We start from the raw sequence: 20,842 nt of genomic DNA on the forward strand, positions 1-20,842 counted from the left end.
AGACTTAAGTAATAAGGTGATCTGTTGGGTATAATTACAAGGGTTACCGATTCACAAATCTTCGCTTCTTTTATAATGTAAGAGTATATATATATAAGAATCTATATATATATATATATAGGCCTACATATGAATATATATTTATATATACAATATCACGAAAGATATGCCTCATACTGTACTGCAGTTTTCTCATGCATGTTTTAAACCTTAAGGTACAACATGATTAACGAACAAGGAAGCGACAGGTCTACCAAAAGCATTTATGTTAATGTTAAGACGGCTGGGGGTGACCTTGAAGAACCGCAGCTACCGACTATGCTGGATGCAAGGACAGCTGACCCATATTTTTTGTTTAAGTCAACCAACGTTTTTTTTATTAAACTAGTCTGGCAAAAAAAAGTGTAAGTAATCCGCTTCGTTGTTTGGCCTTACAGTTACAAGATGAAATCATTTTCGCTGCCTTATCTTTATATACTGTTAGCCTTATAAAAATACAGTAAGAAGCGAGTGTTGCAAGGGAGGCAACTCTTGTTACTGTTACAGCTCAGAATTTCTACTGGATCTAGTTTTAGTAAGAGATACCTTTTACTTTTATGAATTAATTAGTTCAAGTAGATCTATTGTTCATTTTATTTTCAAGTTATTCCTGTGGAGGCTTATCTGTACAACACTTAGATCTACGGTGAATCAACCTTGTTGCGAAATCGTAATTTGTACAGTTTTAGATGAAACCAACTGCCATCCCGATGCCCTCAATGCAACTTACACACAGGAAGTGGCCACTAACGAAAGCTCCATGGCGTCTGGATAACTAGGTCACCACTTACCATCAAGAACCGAGTGTCGTGTAGTCACAATAGGTCACATGCCTCGTTTTGACTTCAAAACCCCACACTACAAATGCTACACATCAGACCACATCTAACCAATTGTTGATCGTGTTAACACTCCCCTACTCCAAAGGAAACCACAAAACAAGTCCACACCCATAAGTATTAAATGCAATGAAGCCTCTCTGGTGTAATTTCACAAAATATTGCAATTTTATTAGTACATGGCAAAAACACAGAGTACACAAGTATTTTTTTTAAATTGCTGCTTTGGTTAATAATAAAAATCTCTATGCCAGTTAAAATCTCAAGAGGTCCATTGTGCACATGTGTGTAATAATAATAATATATCATTTGATGGTTTCAGAAGGAATCCAGAGCTCGAACAACCACTACATTCACCATCATGCACACATCTCTCATACCTTGCACGCAAAACTTAAAAACAAAAAAAAATATGATTGTGTTAAAAAACTTCAAATGAAGTTCTGTATTGGTGTACAAAATGTACTGCACAAATTCGACAAGGCTGCACAGAAAGAAAGACAATATTTCCTGGACCCCTTGCACAAGAACACAAGACAAAAAAAAAAAATCATGATATACAATACAAGTATAAAAATTTAATCAATAAGTTATAGAATCTAGAAGATGGAGAGAAAAACACCTATACAATGAAAATTGGACTCCAGAGGAGAAGAAAATAGAAAAACTAAGTGCTGACCTGCATCACAAGGAAACCATGGCCATACATGTGTCAAAGGTCATTACAGCCCCACCCTTTCCACTAATGTCCCCTTAATTTTTTAGTAAAAAAAAATTTCAGTTAAAAATATCAAAACCTTTGACACAAGAATAAGCCTGTGTGAATTGCTCTATATTTAGCTTTAACATAAAATTGATCAAATCAAATGTCTTGTATTTGTTAAAATGTATTTTTTTCTGTCTAAAAGCAATATTAAAAAATTAAATACATCAATGGTTATTGTACACATGAAATATGGATGTTGTCCAGTCTAGAAGCTACCAGAATAAATAATGTTAAATGTCTATGGTTAAAAAAAAAAAAGTTTAATGTTGCAAAATGCCAAAGTTATGAATATTAACTGCAACACATGTGTGTGGAAGGTAGTAAAATGTGTTGTGATAAGATAAATGCCAAATATAAAACACAAACTGAATAGGTAAGGGACTGTAGGAGCAGAGTAATCAGCCCCTAACTTAGCTGTTGATGACCTACTGACCTACTTAAATGGCAAATGGGGGGGGGAAACTTATCTGTTAAGTCTAGTGCAGAATGCAAAGAATTGATTTTGAGTTTGTGCCAAGGACATTATTTAGAAGAGAGAAAAAATATAGTAAAGGAAAAGAAACTAGTCCTAACAAATTTGTTGGTAAAATGATCCCGGTGAGAAAAATTCATTCTTAAAAAGGTTGAAAAAGCTAAAAGTAAAGACTTTATGTAGCTCATGCGTGTCACTAAAATTACAGAAGGGGACAGGATAAAGACAATATGAATCAAAAGGAAAAAAATAGCTGCTTGCTTAAGATTTAAAAACTTAAAAACTGAACAAATTAATTAAAAATGTAACAATGAACACTTACAGAATTTAACTCAAGGGGATTAAAAGATATGAGTGAAGGGGGAAAAAAATAGCTGCCTTCAGACTAATTAATCCAAGGTCACAGTGTGAGAAAGATTTTCAGAACCACTAGCTGTAAAAATTCAAGCGAACATACTTTGTTCTCAAAATTACTTAAAATTTTGAAATGTTTTAATAAATTATAACTGTACAAGTGAGAAGATAAAATAAGCTTGTTACAATGATTTTGCAAATAAAACCTATAAATAGTGTCACACAAAATACACTGGAGGGGGGGAGTATAACTTAAAAGTAAAAACAAAAAAGTGAAATAAATAATCTATAAATAAGACATGACATTTCTTTAAAATATTTTTAAAGTAATTTTTGTTTCAAAAACAAATTATTATTTTTTTAAATACAATAATTGTGCTAAAGCAAGGAATCAAACCACAGAAAAATTATAAATAAAGATATGATTAATAGATTACAGATACTTTTGGTAACAGTTTTTTCTGTATTATACATCAGCCATCTAAACAAAAATTAATTCAATGTTCAACATAAAGTTGATTGAAGTTAATCAGCTACAAAATAACTAAAATCAATAGAAATCTTTTAAGTGCATAGCATAATAATGACAATGTAAATTTTCATGAGAAATGGGAGGGGGAACCAGTAATTATTCAAATAGATTTTATTTTACACATCCACTCATCAAACACAAAAAACATGCAAAATAATTCGCATGTAAAAAAACACCACTAAGGCATCTTTCGGAAAGGCACCATCGGGGGGAAAACTGAATTCCCGCTAAAGATTCCATCGAAATCAGGCTTAGAAATAGACAGGACACACAACTCTGGTGAACATCCATTATACATGCAGCACAGTGTGAAAGTGATAATACTTGAATGAACGACCTGGAATAAGTCAATGGTCAACCACAAAATGTTTTTTTGGGGAAAATAATTGGTCCGCAAGTGAAAAATTACCCAACTTCAGTGATTTCAATTATCAAGAGTTAACAATGAAAGCACCAAGGGTATCTAATATAGCAATAAATTAAATACATCAGATTCACATTTCACAGATAATTAAACTTTTAGTAAAAATATGAAATTGACAATTTAAGTGTAATTAAAAAAAAAATTTGTATTGAAATACTTGTGAAAATTATGTTTTTTTTTCTTCATTTACCATATCAAGTAAGCCCTGAGACAACACCTGCCTGACTTGTCTCCCCTAGTATGTTATGTTTAACCTTGAACTAGATTCAGCTGTGGGCTGAACTATACAATCCCCAGGCCTGGTAAACAAATGGGCCATCAATCTTCTCTTTATAAGTTAAGCTTTACACACATATTCCTGATAAAATACTTTGCTGGTCGCCATAATGCAATTAGCAATGGCAAAAATAAATTAATGTATGAATTTACAATCTGAGGGCAATATTTTGAACAGATTCATAATTATGCATAATACACCCCTTATGTTTTTTGACAGCTTGTAATGAGTTTTGCAGACAAAAATATACTGATGGTGCTAAATATTTTTTTAAAGTACTGCTGTGCATGGATGATCTGCATCTATTTTTTTTTTCAAGATTTAAAAAATTGTTTTTTTAATGTTAAATGTTAAGTATGAACACTATTGTGGAGTTTTTCACATTGGTTAAATGCCATAAAATGATTCAATTGTTGAAAAAAAAAAAAAACATCACAAACTGAAGGGCATGCACTCAGATCTACACCCAATTTAGGCATCAACATTTCAGGAGAAAAATACACATTTATTGCAAATTTTCGTATCAAAAATATGTATCTTCAAAAATGTAAAATGCCATTCACTCATTATTTCCATAATTAAAAATCTTAAGAGAAAAAACACAGTTACATCACATAAGTCCAAAGGTTGCTATGTATTGAAGTCACAGCGCAAATTCCTTTCACACAAAACAACCATCACAAAATTATGTACAGGTAGTCCCCCTCCCCTCACACACTGCTGCATAAATTAACATACAAACACATTCAAGCACATAATAAACAATATACAAAATTTTTAAAAACCTCTCGTACGTCTTTTAAAAAGTTCAATACTGCCCAATCGCAACAGAGCACCTCCACTCTGTGAATGAATTGATTAGGCTTTCTGTGCTGCCACCACACTCACTTCCGCTGCTGCTGCTACTGCTACCATCAGAACCTGTTGGTGAATGGTGGAATGCATCCACAGGCCTAAACTGAGAGAACAGGCTGTCCTGCCAGAAAGATGGGCTATCCACTAGTGTAGGATAGTTGTCCAATCTCATAGACTGAATGGCACATGAGGTTGTAGGCTTGGGGGCGTTGTCGAGCTCTTCTGCGCTGAAGACTGTAATCTCACTGAAGATGTCGTGCTCCTCCGAACCTATGATCTTGGGCTCTTTGTTGTTGTTGGTGGTGAATACATCCATGCAGTTGTTGCGATTCATATTAATCTGGCTGAACTGCTTGCTCAAAGCTTGAAGATCAAAATTGCTGCTGTTGTTGCTGTTTGTGTTGACAGTGAGGGGGTTGAAATGACGGTTGTCAACGCTCACAATCGTCATAGGGGGGCTGGTGTCCTGTTGGTAGTTGAACACACTGTCGTCGCTACCAGAAGGACTTAAGGATGGGCTGCTGCTACCACTGGATGACTGGACACTTCCAGACCTGGCAAGTTTAGGAGAGGCATCACCTGGCTTTGTTTCCTCCTCATGGATGAAATGACACCTGGGACCATATGGACAAAAACCAACTGTGTGGAAAGTACGGCAGAGTTCGGTCTTGTACTTTGGGTGCCTGGCAAGATTCCTCAGTTCGTGGTAACCGTGGGCAAACTGGCACTTATCACCGTATTTACAGGAGCCGCTCTCCTCAAATGGCCTGCACAGTTCTGTTTTGTACCTGCTCGAGTTCACTGAACGATGTGAACCGTTGCGATCATTGTCATTATCACTCCAGCTACGGTCAAGCTTCTTGTGAGACAAACTGGAACTGCAGTTGCTGCCGGCATTGCGAATGGCAGGGACGGTAGAGGAACCACTGTTGAATGGGAGCTCTGACAGGAACATCTGTGAATACTGATCTGCTGAGTTGGAGCTGCTGCCACTGGTGGCGCTACCGCTACTGCCGCCAGATAGATTTCGCATGCGCAGGTTGTTGAAGTTGTTAGGCAGCATTGTACTTGTGCTGATTGTGCTGCGACGCTCTGGAGGGCCTGTGTTGTTCTTTAAAACTTTCCTTCTCTGAAAATAAATAGCAAATAGTTAGTATAAATAAAAATATACTTGTAATAAAGAATAAACAAAGACTGGACCTACAAGCAGTTCTGGTAATTTAAGTTTTATTCTAGAAAGAATGGTGAGTTTTTCATGTATAGCTAGACTAACCCAAATTGAATCAGGCAGGAAAAAACTAGTACTATATCTACTGAGATCCAGGCGTATAAGAAAGGGTAACACAAATAAAAGCATCTAAACATTTTGATACTAAAATCTATATCTAAATACAGAAATTAAGTGACAAAAAAGAAAAGCAGAATAAGCTTTTGCACGGACAAGTCGTTCTTAAAAATAGCTCGTTCTTAAAAATACCGCTAACAGACCAGCTAGCTGTGGCGTTTGAAATTATTACGTAAGATAAATCTACAGTCGCTTACTGACCCAGCACCCGTAGGTCGAATTCACACTGCGGGAGAGTGCTGCGCGATCGCGCGAGTCAAGCTGTCTCACACAGCTCGATAAACCGCAAGGCCACCGCCGCCGTGAGAGGCAACGCGGAGTGAATATCGAAGTTAGGCCTAAACCGAAGTTTAACATAGAGATTGAAGGTTGTAGGCGAGTTAAAATGTTTAACCTAAAAAAATAAAAATAATGGTGAAAATGTTTTTAATTTAAAAACCCGCAAGGAAAAAAAAAGAGTCTACCGAAAAACTAATGAGCTCGGAAAAATAAAGTGCACGTGGTTACTTGCGCCAAAACACGAAAACAGTCAGAAATCTAAAAAAAATAAATGCACAGACAATTTGTAAAGCCCTTAAAATCTAGACTAGTCTAGATCTAGAATCTACAAAGCACCCGCCTAATTACAAGTCTAGAAAAGGCCGTTTGTGGCTACAATTGTAACCGTTGTTTGAATAAATTTGAATTTGATTCTAGATCTGGAGCTAGTCTAGATTCTAGTTATTTTAAAAAGCACTATCAATATCTAGAATAGTCTAGATATCTACATTCTAGATCTAGATTTCTAGAGGTCTAAGTCGAATCTAGATCTAGATAATCCAGGTCCTCGTTTTCTTGTAAATCTATGTTTTCTTAAAGCGATAAATGTTAAAACGGCATGTTTTTATTTGTACCGCTTCGGCTAGACTAAGCCTAAGCCTTAGGCGCAGGTCAGTAAAAACAAAGTAGAGAGTCTAGATCTAGAATCTAGATACCTATTTTTATTGAATCACAACAGATGTTAACTCTATAGAAGATTTAGATTACATCTAGACTTCTAGATCTAGATTCTAGATCTAGAATCTCAAAATTCTAGACTCAACAGCGGTGCGTAAACCCGCGAGGGTTGTAGGGCAGGGCCTAATCTCTAGTCTAGAATATACTTCTAGATCTATATTAGATTTAGAATCTAGATTCTAGATCTAAACTAAGTATCTAGATATCGAGATTTCTAGATTAGCTACGGAACCTAATCAATGAAAACAAGATCTAAAAAAAAAATCCTGGACTTTATTTACAATTTAAGCTCCGCGCGCACAAAAAGATCTAAGATAACTCTACTAGAATCTATCTAGATCTAGATTAGATCCAGAATCTAAATAATCTAGACTCTATCTAGATCTAAGATCTAGTCTAGGTATTCTAGATCTAGTCTATGGCCTATGGTAATTTAAGTTAGAAAACTTCGGGTTCAATTGTAGATCTAGCACTTCAGCTAGAGACTAGATCAGTGTTTTTAATTGTTCATTAGATCTAGATTTCTATATCAAGAAACAGATCTAGATCTAGATCTACTTGGATCTAAAGCGTCACGCTACAAACTAGAATCTAGTTAAGATCGAGACTGTATCACTTTAGTAAACAGCGTTTATTAAGTTTTCCATCGGTAAATAATCCACATTTGTGTTATCGCCAGTTTATCTGCAAACCCGTGCTGGGTTAGTGAAAATTAATAAAATCCAGTTTGTTAAATATCCAGAATGAATGAAATAGTATATTAATCCAATTTGAAGAATCACTTCAAAACTTTGGAAGTTCCATACCTGAGCTAGTGCTTCTATCTCAGTCGGCCGATTTTCAAATTGTAGTAATCCGAGTTTCATATCCATAGTACGCTTTGTAGACACAACGATGTGATATTCTCCTTTTCACCCACCGCTCTAAACCTCCCGCCTTGTGGTGCAGCGCTTTTAAAAGTTTTTTAAGCTCCGCCTACATTGTCAATCTTGCCGACTAGCCTTGCGCCCGCTCAAGCTCGCGACGCTCAGCAGCCAATCGCTGTGCCACCCACCATGTTGTAGCGTGGAGCAGTAACACGACGGTGCAAGGTCACAGGAACCTGAACATGCGTAATCTTTTCGCTTTTCTCTTCGATTGACTTGGCTGGCGAGCTGGCTGACGCGTTGGTGCCTTGTTATCAGCAAAGACTACTGTATAGTTTGTTTCACGTTCGTTCAAAACCCCCTCTTCTTGCTGCTTAGAATATTGGCGCCTAAATCTGTTAGACCGCATGGCAAGTTCAATGCGAAAAGTTATATGGGCTTGTGACGTAGGCCCAAAGGGTATTGCATGTGCGTAGTAAAATGTTATAAATGAGTAGCGGCAATTATACTATAAACGAGTTAGGTTACTAGACTAATTTAGACAATTACAATATTGTAGTTTCTGTTACGTTTCTTAAATAACTTAAATATTAAAGCATGAAGTCGAACGAAAAAAAATGTATATTGAAAAAAAGTAAAACTAGGGTCTAGAGTTTCCCGCCACATCTGAGGCTATTTCCCATTTAATTATAGGGGTGGTAGGTTGTTACTTTTTAGGCCTATAAGGTTTGAATTTAGGGTCCGTTTTAAATTGCGTAAAGGGGTGAATTCGGTACATTTCATTTCTGAATTCATATTTTATTCAAATTACATTTCAAAACTAGCTTTTTTTTAACGACCCTATATCCAACCTCATTTCAAGAGAGCATACTTTTGAAGTTCACCAGGAAACCATTTTTAATGAATAGAGTGAAAAGACAGAATATAATAATAAATATACGCTATCGCTTAAAAAACGAGCGTGGTGCGTTTCAGATTGTAGGGGTGGATCAACAGTGGTAAACAACTTTCTCAAGAGGCTGCCCCCTCTGCGAGCTCACTAAATTAAACACAGATGCTTCGCTATTTTTTCCCTCTCTCCCGCGTGAGAATTTTCACCAGACACACACAGGCATGCAGTGCTATACAGTGAGGGGTGACTGCGGAACGATCATAGTGCGGTCGACGGATACACGATTCCGGCACTTGGTCGTCTTCGTGGTCTCGCTAAAACAGACAAGTGGCCACAGAGGTTTTATATAACAAAGAAATCGTATTATTTACACAAACGTGTGTTGAAAAGTAGGGAAGAGAGCAATGAAGTGGATATTTTAACAAATTATATTATAAATAACATATGGAAAGGTTAGATTCTTGTATAAATATTACTAAATGCCAACGGTGTTATGAGTATGAATAATATCTATATTTAAACTGGTACATTAAAAAATATATATTTAAACTTTAAGTCTACTGTTACCAGAATAATAGTTTGTTTCTATTGAAGCGGGTGGGGGAGGGATAAGTACACTTCCGGGGACCGTTGGACACCGTTTACAAGTCATTGATTCACCGTTTGCTTGGCAGCAACAAGTATCCCTCGAGCTATCCCCTAACGGTTAGAGTGACCATTATACGCGTAACGTTACGTTGAAGGGGACTGAATGGTCCTTTGGTATCTACTGCTTCTGGCCCTCGTTCCGGTCCCACCCCTACCGTCCCGCCACACCGCACTACAACGGCCACCGTTCCCCTTAACCATAAAATCTAGATGGGATTGGCATAACAGCGGGAACGCCGCGGGGCTGTACTGTCAGTCGTTACAACACACACCGCACGTAACAATGATGCAAGATCAGCTTGACCTCATTTCAAGGCCGAGACAGCCACATGGGGACGTTTCAACGAGGGAAGGGGTTGATCAAAGGGAGCTAACCAAAGTATTTATCTGAAATTTTAAGACACCAAGAGTTGCATTATATTTTAATAGATAAAATTAACCCCCAAAAATTAGAATTATTGAAAATTATTTTATGTTAAGTTTTTGTAGTAAAAAGGTCTGCGTAAAAATCATGGGTTAGTTCATGCTAATTCGTACTAGAATCTACGTGTCATTTTTAAAAAATTAAAAGTATTTTATTCATGGGATAGATTTGAGACTGAACTCTTAAGATTATGCTTTTTTAAATATATTATATATCAAACGCGAAAAAATGAAAAAATAAATTAATTAGTGACAGACTCAATATTTTTTTTTTTAAATCTAATAATAATATTTCACGCTCACTAAGTACTTTTGCAACACAAGGGAAGTAAGCTATGAATTACCTTAAACACAAAGTAATGCTTAGTTGTCTTCGCCTGACAAACATTTTCAGCTTGTGCCTGGTACTACCAGTGGTAGTTCGAAAAGTCGGTCATCTATATAAATTTTTATTAACCTTCTTTTTTAATTGGTTCAAAATATAGCTTACTATGCTAAACTATTCAATCGTTGTTTTTCTTTGTTTTATTTTTGTTTTTGAGATTCAAAATAGAACGATAATTTTATTGGTACAATTCTAATTTTATAGAATTCAATTTATAGTCAAAGGGAAATAACAAGGATAAAACATTGACATTTCTAAGTAGACAAAAATATAGATTATTTCCCTTGTTTTGTGTAAAGTTCCAGATTTTTATTTTGGGCAACACATCAATCGTTTTTAAACAATTGGTAGATCAATAAATACTTGAAAAATAAACAACTATATTTAAATGTCTATACTGGGATGTTTTTTGGGTTACTTTCTGTGTGGTTTTATGAAGAGGAGGGCTTTGAAAAACATGAAATATGTAGTGGGAAGTGCTTATGATAATTGATGACAAACATACTTAAAAATGTTCAACCCCTTTGTTGCCTGATCCTAACTAAAATTATTTCGGCTTACATTCAAACATTCTTTTTTACAATCTAAACACAATAAAATACGACCATACCAGGGTAGGGAATAAAATAACCAGACTCACAGTTTAAATAACATTTGAATATTTTAATTGTATTTACACAGTACACAAACAAAAGAGCTGTATCAATAGTTGTATTAAAAGTTGTGGCAATAGTTTATCCAATGCAGTAGGTTGTTCTCTTGTCAGTTAGTTAAATATCATACAGTTCGCAGTGTTTTGATGTACGTGTACGTAGATCTCTTCATCTCAGCTATCAGTTCTTTCCTCCCATTTAAGTAGGGATGCAATGCTTCAGGCAGAGCCAATCTTCTACCCTGAAAAATATTTTTTTTAAATGAAGTTTTTTTTAAACAAAATTTTTTTTGGGTATAATTTGTCTAAATAATATCATAAAGATTAACATTTGAATGCTGGGCAATTTTAAAATGTGATTTTAAACATTTTTTTTTAAAACCAATCAGAAGGTGTAAACATTATAAATATCCAATGCTGAACAGCATAAGAAATAACTCTGGTTTCAGAAATTTTAAAATGGGTAGTTACCTTTTCCTGATTTTGTTCTAATATAGAAATAATCATCCTAGGCACAGCACAAGCTGTTCCATTAACCTGTCAAGAGAAAACCACAAGTTGTCACCCCTAGTATATCACAGCTTTGAGTGTGTACTGACAAACAACTAACAAATTGTGAACTAACATATTGTGTTAACAAATTGTGTTAACTGGGTACTAAAATCATCAGTTCTGGAAACTTACATGTAATAAAAACAATTGCTTCTTTAATTAATTATGGTATTGAAATGTATGAGCCCAAATAAAGTTAATTACATTCAAATCAAAACAGTTCATAATTAGTTACAAGATTGCAACCAAACAATTTTAATTTACAATGTTGAAAATACTTCCTTGATTATTTATGGTGTGTGCATTCAGCTAATTAAATGGTTCATGAATTAATTACCGTATGGACATGTTTGAGTGTGCCAGATGGAGATCTGTACTTGATGTTGAGTCTCCTAGACTGGTAGTCTGTACAGTTGGAACAGCTTGAGATCTGAAACAAAAAGATAATCAATTTCAGTGAGATCTGGAACAATGTGATAATCAAGTTCAGTGAGATCTGGAACTATGTGACAATTTCAGTGAAATCTTTAAAATGTACAAAATACAATTTATTTTTCTTCTTTGCCTGTCCATTTCTGGCATCTAAGCTTTGCCAATCACATACCTAAACAGTAAACAAAAAAACAAAACAAATGAGACCATGTAGGCTCACCACAGATCTGCCTGCCAGTAAACAAAAAAAACAAAACAAATGAGATGCCATGTAGACTTACCTCACCCCAGATCTGCTTGCCACACATCCAGGACTCTATATCAAACTTTCTGTAGGCTGGTGCACCCAGTTCTTGTGTTGGCATGTCTAGAATTCTGTTGCCAATAAAAAAGATTAATTAACTAATCATACAATTGATTTATTTATCCAGTTATTAATTTTTTATTCTAATTTTTAAGAAAAATGTATTGACATAATGTTTTAGTGTTGTAAGTCATTACAAAATTACCCAAAAATATTGTAAACCTATATATTTAGTTGGGATTCTTTTCATATCATTAATTTTTATTTAAAGGGCAGTTCATTTTAAATGCAAATAAATGCATATATCTAAGGTGGAAAGAGTAAATAACAGAGGTTTATAGCTGTAAAAGGAAAAAGTTAAATTTTGAAAAGAAAAGTTTAAAACTGAGCCTGGAAAATTCAAAACGAAACAATACATTTAAAAAATGGAGCTTGCCTAAAATGCAGTCCTAAATCAGAAAACAGATCCCTCTCAATGTTTAAAATCTCTTGCAAGAGCTGCTCACTTTCTGTTCCATCTTCACAGGCTGTCAGTCCAAACATTTCAACCTAACCATGGCAAAAGAAGAAGAAAAGGATTGAAAGAAAAAAAGTTAGTTTTTAATCAAACAACATAAACAAATATATCAGTTTTTTTTTTGTTTTATAAAATGCAAGTAAATATAATATTCTAGTGTTAATCTAGATCAAGTTAAGCAGTACCAACATTCAATGCCCCTATTCAAGGTCAAGTAAAAAATAATTCCAGCATTGCCTAATTTTCTGTTCCATGTCTCAATGTTCAGATAAGTTCCTGCTTGAAAACCTCACTGTGCTGCCTTAAGTGGCCAGGATCAGTTAAACATATTCCATGCTAAACTTTACAAAAAAAACATTTAAAAAGGGTACCTTGGTGAAGTGATGGACTCTGTACAGGCCTTTCTCCACAGCTCTCTCTGCTGCTTCAGCCCTGTAGCATCGACTGACCGCCATCACCCTAGACGCAAGGAAAATAAATCATCAACCTCCATAACTAAGCTATCACAACAGAAGAAGTTATTTTTTAATTACAACTAGGCCTACTTAAAACTTAGAGTCAATTCTTTTTTTAAAAAAGCCTGTTTAGACGATAAAAGGATTTTAAAAGTCAAATTCATTTTTTAATTTGATTGTGAAAAATTTTCTAGAATAGATGGAAATAATTTTTAAAAATTGTACCATCTCTCTTACGATGGCGGAAGTGATAAAGCAAATACCACACTACTAGAAACTTCTATACCAGTACAAGCACGATGGGGGACAATGAGACTTACTTTTTGGGCAACTGATCAAACGGAATAACTTCATTCATAAAGAAACCTTCAACAGAAAAGAAAAACAGGCTCTAAGTAGTTTAATTAGCAATACAAGAATGATTTACATAAAAAAAATGTTTAATTTTTATTTCACAGTAGTGAGTTGAAAGTGTTGAGATTGACATACTATTCTCATACCAAAGCACTGAGGACACACAAATGTTGTGTACAGAGGTCAAGTCATAGTAAAATATTTAATGGCATCACACTGTGTATTGTGTTAAGGAACACAAAGTAGCAGACAACTACCACCTGTAGTTACATTTTTCATGTATGCCCATGTTTCTTTTAAACAACATAGTGAATCATTCAAAGAAATTATGGAACCTAGCTCAGTAACTTCTAAGTTAGAATGGTCTTCAATGACAAGCTTAATAAATATATAACTCTATATTTGATTATTAAAAATTACAGAGAACATAACATCACAAACATGGCTGTTTAAATTACAGAGAACAAAATGTAATAAAAAAAAAAGGTTGAATAAATTAATGAGGACAAAATGTAATACAAATTTTTAAAAACTATTGTATAAACTAATGAGACAAAATGTAATTAAAACAAAATTGGTTGTATAAATTAATAAGACAAAATGTAATTAAAATTTTAAAAAATGGTTGAATTAATTAATGAGATAAAATGTAATTAAAACAAAAATGGTTAAATAAACAAATGAGACAAAATGTAATTAACCAAAAACAATTAAATAAATTACCAGCCAAAGACATTTCCGCAGTGCCGGCCAGACAGGCACCATTGAGTGACTGCGGGTACAGCTGGTACACTTGACTTCTGCCTGAGCTGGTCTTGAACCCACAACTGTCCTAGAAGCATTTCAATATATTTCAAAATCATGTTCAGTACAAGTTAAACACAAAGGCATCAGTGTGATATCATGTTAACTAAACAATTATTAGAACAAAGTGCTATAAAGTTAGGCAGATAAAAACAAAAATTCAAAAAGACTCACGATGACTCCAGCATGCAAGAGATCAGGTACAGAGATCATGTCAAAACCCTACAAAGTAAAATTTGTTAAGTATGAGGATGGTTTAGGTTGAATTGTTAATAAATTTAATGCTCTGACTGGTCAGTTGTAAGAGGAAAAGGGTCAAGTGTGTGGGGAAAGAGGTCAGTTGTGTGGGGAAACAGGTCAGTTGTGTGGGGAAAGAGGTCAGTTGTGTGGGGAAAAGAGGTCAGTTGTGTGGGGAAAGAGGTCAGTTGTGTGGGATAAGGGGTCAGTTGTGTGGGGAAAGAGGTCAGTTGTGTGGGGAAAAGAGGTCAGTTGTGTGGGGAGTGTGGGGAAAGAGGTCAGTTGTGTGTAGAAAGATGTCAGTTGTGTGGGGAGTGTGGGGAAAGAGGTCAGTTGTGTGTGGAAAGGGGTCAGTTGTGTGGGGAAAGAGGTCAGTAAAATGGGGAAACAGGTCAGTTGTGTGGGGAGTGTGGGGAAAGATATCAGTTGTAAGAGGGAAGTTGTCAGTTATGTGGGGAAAGAGGTCAGTTGTGTGGGGAAATAGGTTAGTTATGTGTGTAAGAGAAGAAGTCTGTTGTGTGAAGAAAAATGCCAGTTGTGTGAGGGAAGTTGTCAGTTGTTTAAATGTAACAGTTGTGTGACAGAAGAGGTCAGTTGTGTGAAAGAAAAGCAGCATCTGGTTATATTTTATACCATCAAGCAATTTGTTTAACCATGTTTCTGCTTTGTTTTATTCCTACCTTCTCCAACAGCCTATCAATAGTGTAGGCCACAAGAGCTCTCTCTAAGTAAGCCAAATGATTTTCTAAATAGTACGTCTTTGGCCCAGATGAAAATGTCAAATTTCTGAAATCCAAGGTAAAAAGAGTGCAAGTCATGTGTTAATTAATTTAAATACAGAACAAATGCATCTCCTGAATTAATCAAGTTTTTAAGTACACTTCAGTACACTGGACAGTGTGGTTATATAGTAGAGTACATGGCTGCTAACTCAAAAGTCTTGAGTTTAAATCCCAGGCTTGCATCCACAGAAAGGACGACCCTGAGACTACCAAGGGTGCCTGATTTATATAAAGGAATTTAAGGGAAGGTGGGCATAGGGCTGATTACAAATTCCCTTTATATGCCAAGGTCACAGAAACAGGTAAACTCTACTTTTTATGCCCCATCTTTATTACATTTTACCCTTCAATACAAGGTAATTTGTTGTTTCTTTCCAGAAAAAAATAAACATACATATAAGTTTTGCACAATGAATAAGTTTAAAAATGTTTTAATAATCCAGTTAATGGGACAGCGTGGCCTAGAGGTAGAGAGCTAGACTGCTAAAAGTCTCAAGTTTGAATCCACGTTTAGGTCAGTAGACCGTCCCTGAGTCCATCCAACTCTGATGGGCAGCTAACTCACCTTGGAAAAGTAAAGGCAGCTGGGCATAGTGCTGACCACACTATCCCTTTATCCCTTCATATGTCGATGTCATCTGATGAACTCAACTTCTCAGCCCCATGTGTCTTGGGCACGAATAGGGGGGAGGGGGGATAACCCAGGCAGCAGAAATAAAAGGTGGCTATAATGTAATAAAATATACTTTGTTGCACCTGTTCATAAACATCTGGCATCTAATGAAACACTTACTCATCTCGAAACATTCTTAACCCTTTCCCTCCGATCTCACTGATATTTCTTGGCTTGTAATCAAACTCTGGAGAAGGAAATTTGTTGTATAGTGACAATCACATTAAAAATACTTTAAAACATGTGAACTCCTCATCTGTGAACGTTAGTATGGGGTGGCAGTCTATGAGTATTTGAAGGGACCATATCTTTTTTAAATGTGCACCAAATTTAGAATGTCATTTTGCTAACCTTTTCTTACTCCAACTAACTCCACCACCCTTGCTTTAGATTCATCACCAATTATCTGACACAAAAAAACACAAGTAATTAAAAAATACATTTTTATTAAATCACTGCAAGCAATGTTAATAACAAACATCTAAAGGTAAAATGAGGGATGGCGTGGGATAGAAGTAGAGAGCTAGACTGCTAACCCAAAAGTCTTGAGTTCAAATCCAGGTTCAATCAGTAGAACGTCCATGAGTCCACCCAGCTCTGATGGATACCTAACTCAATTAGTGGGCATAGTGCTGACCACACTATCACTTCATATGCCAAGGTCTCTGAAACAGATCAACTCTACTTCATCTGCCCCATGTGTCTTGGGCACAAACGGGAACTGATGATGATAAAAAAAAATGATAGGAATATTTACAGTATTGCGTGCCTCCCTTTGAATGACCCAGCCACATCTTGCTGTATTTTTACCCTTATTTTAACAAAAGTATTTGACCAAGCTTCTACTCATCCCAAAAAAAAGAATAAAAACTCACAGCATTTGGGTGACTGCTGTTAGGGATATCAAGAGCCTCGGCTTCCAACTCTTGTCTCAATTTTTCTTTCTTTGCAACCTGTCATAAAAAAAAAACTTTTTTAAATTATCCGCAGGACGGATTAATTTTTTTTTTTTAAAAGCCCATGATCCAGACATCAAAGAATAGATAGAGTTTATCAAAAGTTTTATCCCCCAATCGATGAAGGGTTATAATAAGTACTGAGGGGGTGTATCAGGAGATTAAAGAGATGGCGTGACAAAGTTTTGAACTCAGACATTGTACGTTAACTATTGCATTTCCAAACCTATAACATCATGTCCACAGGGGTTTATTATTGTAATGTGAATACAATGAGAGATAGCTGTGCATTATGAAAATACATTCAGAAATAGGTGTTAGCTTGTTATTGTAGGAATATCAGGTTTAACTATATGGCCAGAATAAATTATTTAGGATATTGATGAGCAAACTGTAAATAGCTTAACGCCTCGTTCTTTAAAAAATGCCATTACTGTGGTCATAGAAGACACTGGTATAAAATATAGAGCACACTTTATGAGATAATTTTCATTGTTATAGTAGCTAATGAATAGAATTAGAAACAAATTTGAAATTTTTTTAAATAAATTTTAGATGATTCACTTACATCTTTTTCCTGGGTAACAGCTTGTGACAAATTGATCTGGGGGAAAATTTTTTTTAATATTTTATACAGGTCACTTGTTGTGTGAACTAGTCTAATCCATGTCTTAAGACAACCTTTTGTTAGTTGTAATAGTGGTGACTTTGATAATCAAATTTCAAATGTGTTATACTGATGCAATAGACTATCATGTCACAACCCGCAGTCGGTAAAATTTCACAACACAGGGCGCTAATGCAGCCATTCTAAAAATTCAGTTTTAATTAAACTAAGTAGCTGCTGTTCAACATGGTTAAGTTCAAACTTTGCACCAAAAAAAGATGTCATGGAAATCACTTGTTAAATTAGTTTTCAGCTACTGAGTACTAATCACACAAAATAGCTTGAGCTACCTTTTCTTTATAAATGTTTGTTCTCTGCTGGTCACATGTTACTATTTTTAATAAACCCAGGGAAGAAACTAGCAACAGTCACAGCAGTAACAAATTCAAACCAGGTATAAAGTGTCAGCACTAGCTACATCACCAGGTGTCAAAGTTCATGATTTTGACTGAGGACTTATGTAAGCAATGTACCATTTCTGATGAGAATGACCACAGGGCAGATGAATCGGAGCACATCCTTGTTTAATAAAAGGATTGTGTGGTCTGCATCATGCCCAGCTGCCTTTTACTTTCTGTTACAAGAACCATGTACCATGCAAATATAGATGGACTGCAGGAACTGAACCTATGACTCTCAGGACAACAATCATATGTTTGGTCACCCAACCGTTCAGCTCAGGTGATTTAAACAAGTTACGACCAACCCAAACAAACAGCAGCCTTACAACTTTGTGGATGTTGTCTATTCCTTTTCTGTTTGAAATGCTATCAATGCCAACAAACTACAACCAACCCAAATACAAATCTTACCACTTTGTGGATATCACCCATTCCTATACTGTTTAAAATAGGATCAATGCCAACAAACTACAAACCAACCCAAATACAAATCTTACCACTTTGTGGATATCACCAATTCCTTTCCTGTTCAAAATATTCTGAGAGATCATCTCAGTGTTCTGGGGACTCAGCAGGAAGTCCCAGTCTAGCTCTGGTTCAGGAAGTTGAAAAGGCTGATCCCACTCGGCTGGCTCTGCCCCATGGTGCCCTTTGTCAAAGCTCTCAGTGGTGAGCAAGGCTGAGGTATGAAACTTCCTTCTCATCAACTGATTGGAGTCCACATGATTTGACTGTAATATCATTTTACTATTAAGTCACTGAATTAAAAGCAAAAATACTAGTATCACAATCATATGATAGTATTTAAAATGTACGATACTAAATCAAAAGCAGAAATTCTAGTCTATATATATAATTCTCTTCATGGGGACCATACGAGACACCACGCAGCTTAGCCGTTCCTATCCCGCTTTCTAGGCATATTGCGACCACCCTCACCCCCACCTGTCAGGTGAGCTATGGTTCACCCCGAATGTTTACAATAGTAGAGCCGGTTCGAATAAGTGATGGCTATAAGGGGCAGATAATTTAGTTTTTAAACTATTTGAAACTAAGGGGAGATAATATGTTCTGCTTGATATTTTCATTGTCGTCTAAAAATGGCTGCTTTCACTGGGCGGGGTTGGGTGGAGGGGGAGGCAGGGGGGGGGGGGGTAGTGTCGAATTCACAAATTATTAATTATTGATAAGTAGAAAATAAAACAACTAGATAGCGGCGTATGATATGTCGCGGGTCAGCTCATTTAATAATAATAATCATCTGCAATAGCATTTCAAAATGTAAGATGCTAAACTTACAGCAGAATAGCAAGTATTTTAATCTCAATAACAACTCAGCTGACAATAACTTTTTAGAAATACACAACACAAACATAACATTTTTTTGTTATAAAAGACAAATCAAACTACAACTAATATCTTTTATCTAAAAACATTTAATGTTTATGTTCTCAACACCACAATAGTAGGCTTAATAATGCAAATGATTTCACAAGTAGCAAATTTTATCTTATATATATATGAGGTAAGGTTTGGTTTAGATTGTTATATCACATCATCCACATGAAATTGCCCCTAACTTAACCTTGGGACGACAAAGTCACGAACAAGGAAATATGGCGAAGGACAGGATTAAACGACATTGTTTCAGAAGTTCGAATGAGGAGATGGAGATGACTGGGCCATGTCCTACGCATGACCAAAAGAAGACTCCCCAACATGGCGCTGAAGTGGACTCCGTCTGGAAAGCGAAAGAGAGGAAGACCACTGGGAACATGGAGGAGAGAGATGGAAGAAGAAGTGCAGGCTACTGGCAAGACCTAGCATAAACTAAAGTGGCTCGTCCAAGACAGAGTGGAATGGCGGAGATTTGTTGTTGCCCTATACTCCACAGGGAGTGATGAGGATTAATGTATGTATGTATGTATGTAATCTGTAGTCAAGTGATGCCAGGTAAAAAAAAAATTCATTTAAGGGAGATAACAGAAAATAACAAGTCAAACTAGTTTAAAAATCACTTACTTGTTTATAGGCTTGAATATAGCACAAGTTTCGGAAACATGATTTGCAAAAATATTTCCTGATGCCACTGTACAGCGTTACCTTTACAGCATTTCCAATCATTATGTTTTTTAAAATTGAAAATTATTTGTATTCTGTAACAAAAAAAATTGTTACATAAAATTGCAACTTTTCATTTTATATAAAATTAATACTTTATTTCACTGGTTGTTGAAAAAGAAGAAAAGTGGTAAATAATATCCTACAATAATATACAAATTGTTTTATTCAACTATCAGAAGAATATTTTTTTTCAATATCTGAAAGTTAAAGCTGGAAAAATTAGGAATAGGTACTAGATCTAGATCTAGATCTAGATTCTAGATCTAGTCTCGGCTGATTTTACGTGCCAAAAAAATCTAAAACGATCGATAGTCGATAGATCTAGATCTAGCTATTTACAATTTACAGTTATTACTAGATTCTATTAGTTATTGTTAAGATTCGTTACGATTACCGATGTTGACAACTGGGTTACCGACAACGTCAACACCACAACTGCACTGCAAATCTTTTTTTTTTAAATAAAATTCGTTAGGCCTATTCACTATTCATTCCTACTAAATTTCAACAAACGTACGTAACTGTACGTACTACGTACGTAGAGTACGTACGTATACTGTCGTATACTTACTACTTAAAAATAAGTATACTTACTTATTACTTAGATTTAGTCTTTTAGAATTAGATCTAGATTCTAGATCTAGTAGGCTACTTTTGTTTATATTTTTGCCGACAAGGGCGCAGCCATTTTTACAAAAGTTGGAAGCACATTACCCCATTCCTATTCAACTTTTTACTTGTGTGCAGTAATACCAAATTGGCAGATTATTTTTTTAAATAATTTAGCGCAAACTTTGAATGTTTCCCTGGTTTTCCTTT

The 20,842-nt window shown here is 35.5% G+C and overlaps 2 protein-coding genes across 2 annotated transcripts; both read right to left on the minus strand.

Moving 5' to 3' along the window:
- Nucleotides 1-1,022: 1,022 nt before the first annotated feature.
- LOC131954560 (mRNA decay activator protein ZFP36L3) lies at nt 1,023-7,844 on the minus strand. Its single transcript, XM_059318327.1, has 2 exons — nt 7,706-7,844; nt 1,023-5,687 (listed from the first exon to the last, which is right to left on the minus strand). Exons 1-2 carry the CDS (start codon nt 7,769-7,771, stop codon nt 4,512-4,514), a joined length of 1,242 nt encoding a protein of 413 aa, XP_059174310.1. The 5' UTR covers nt 7,772-7,844; the 3' UTR covers nt 1,023-4,511.
- A 2,967-nt stretch (nt 7,845-10,811) lies between these two features.
- LOC131954566 (serine--tRNA ligase, mitochondrial) lies at nt 10,812-20,747 on the minus strand. Its single transcript, XM_059318342.1, has 17 exons — nt 20,618-20,747; nt 19,922-20,055; nt 18,397-18,630; nt 17,400-17,435; nt 16,751-16,828; nt 16,227-16,281; nt 15,996-16,062; nt 15,101-15,206; nt 14,358-14,405; nt 14,103-14,211; nt 13,346-13,391; nt 12,942-13,029; nt 12,490-12,602; nt 12,031-12,124; nt 11,655-11,747; nt 11,237-11,302; nt 10,812-11,007 (listed from the first exon to the last, which is right to left on the minus strand). Exons 2-17 carry the CDS (start codon nt 20,021-20,023, stop codon nt 10,891-10,893), a joined length of 1,452 nt encoding a protein of 483 aa, XP_059174325.1. The 5' UTR covers nt 20,024-20,055; nt 20,618-20,747; the 3' UTR covers nt 10,812-10,890.
- Nucleotides 20,748-20,842: the final 95 nt, after the last annotated feature.

Source organism: Physella acuta, unplaced genomic scaffold, assembly GCF_028476545.2.
Source record: "Physella acuta isolate Inbredline_101_S28 unplaced genomic scaffold, ASM2847654v3 ptg001012l, whole genome shotgun sequence".
NCBI lineage: Eukaryota > Metazoa > Mollusca > Gastropoda > Physidae > Physella > Physella acuta.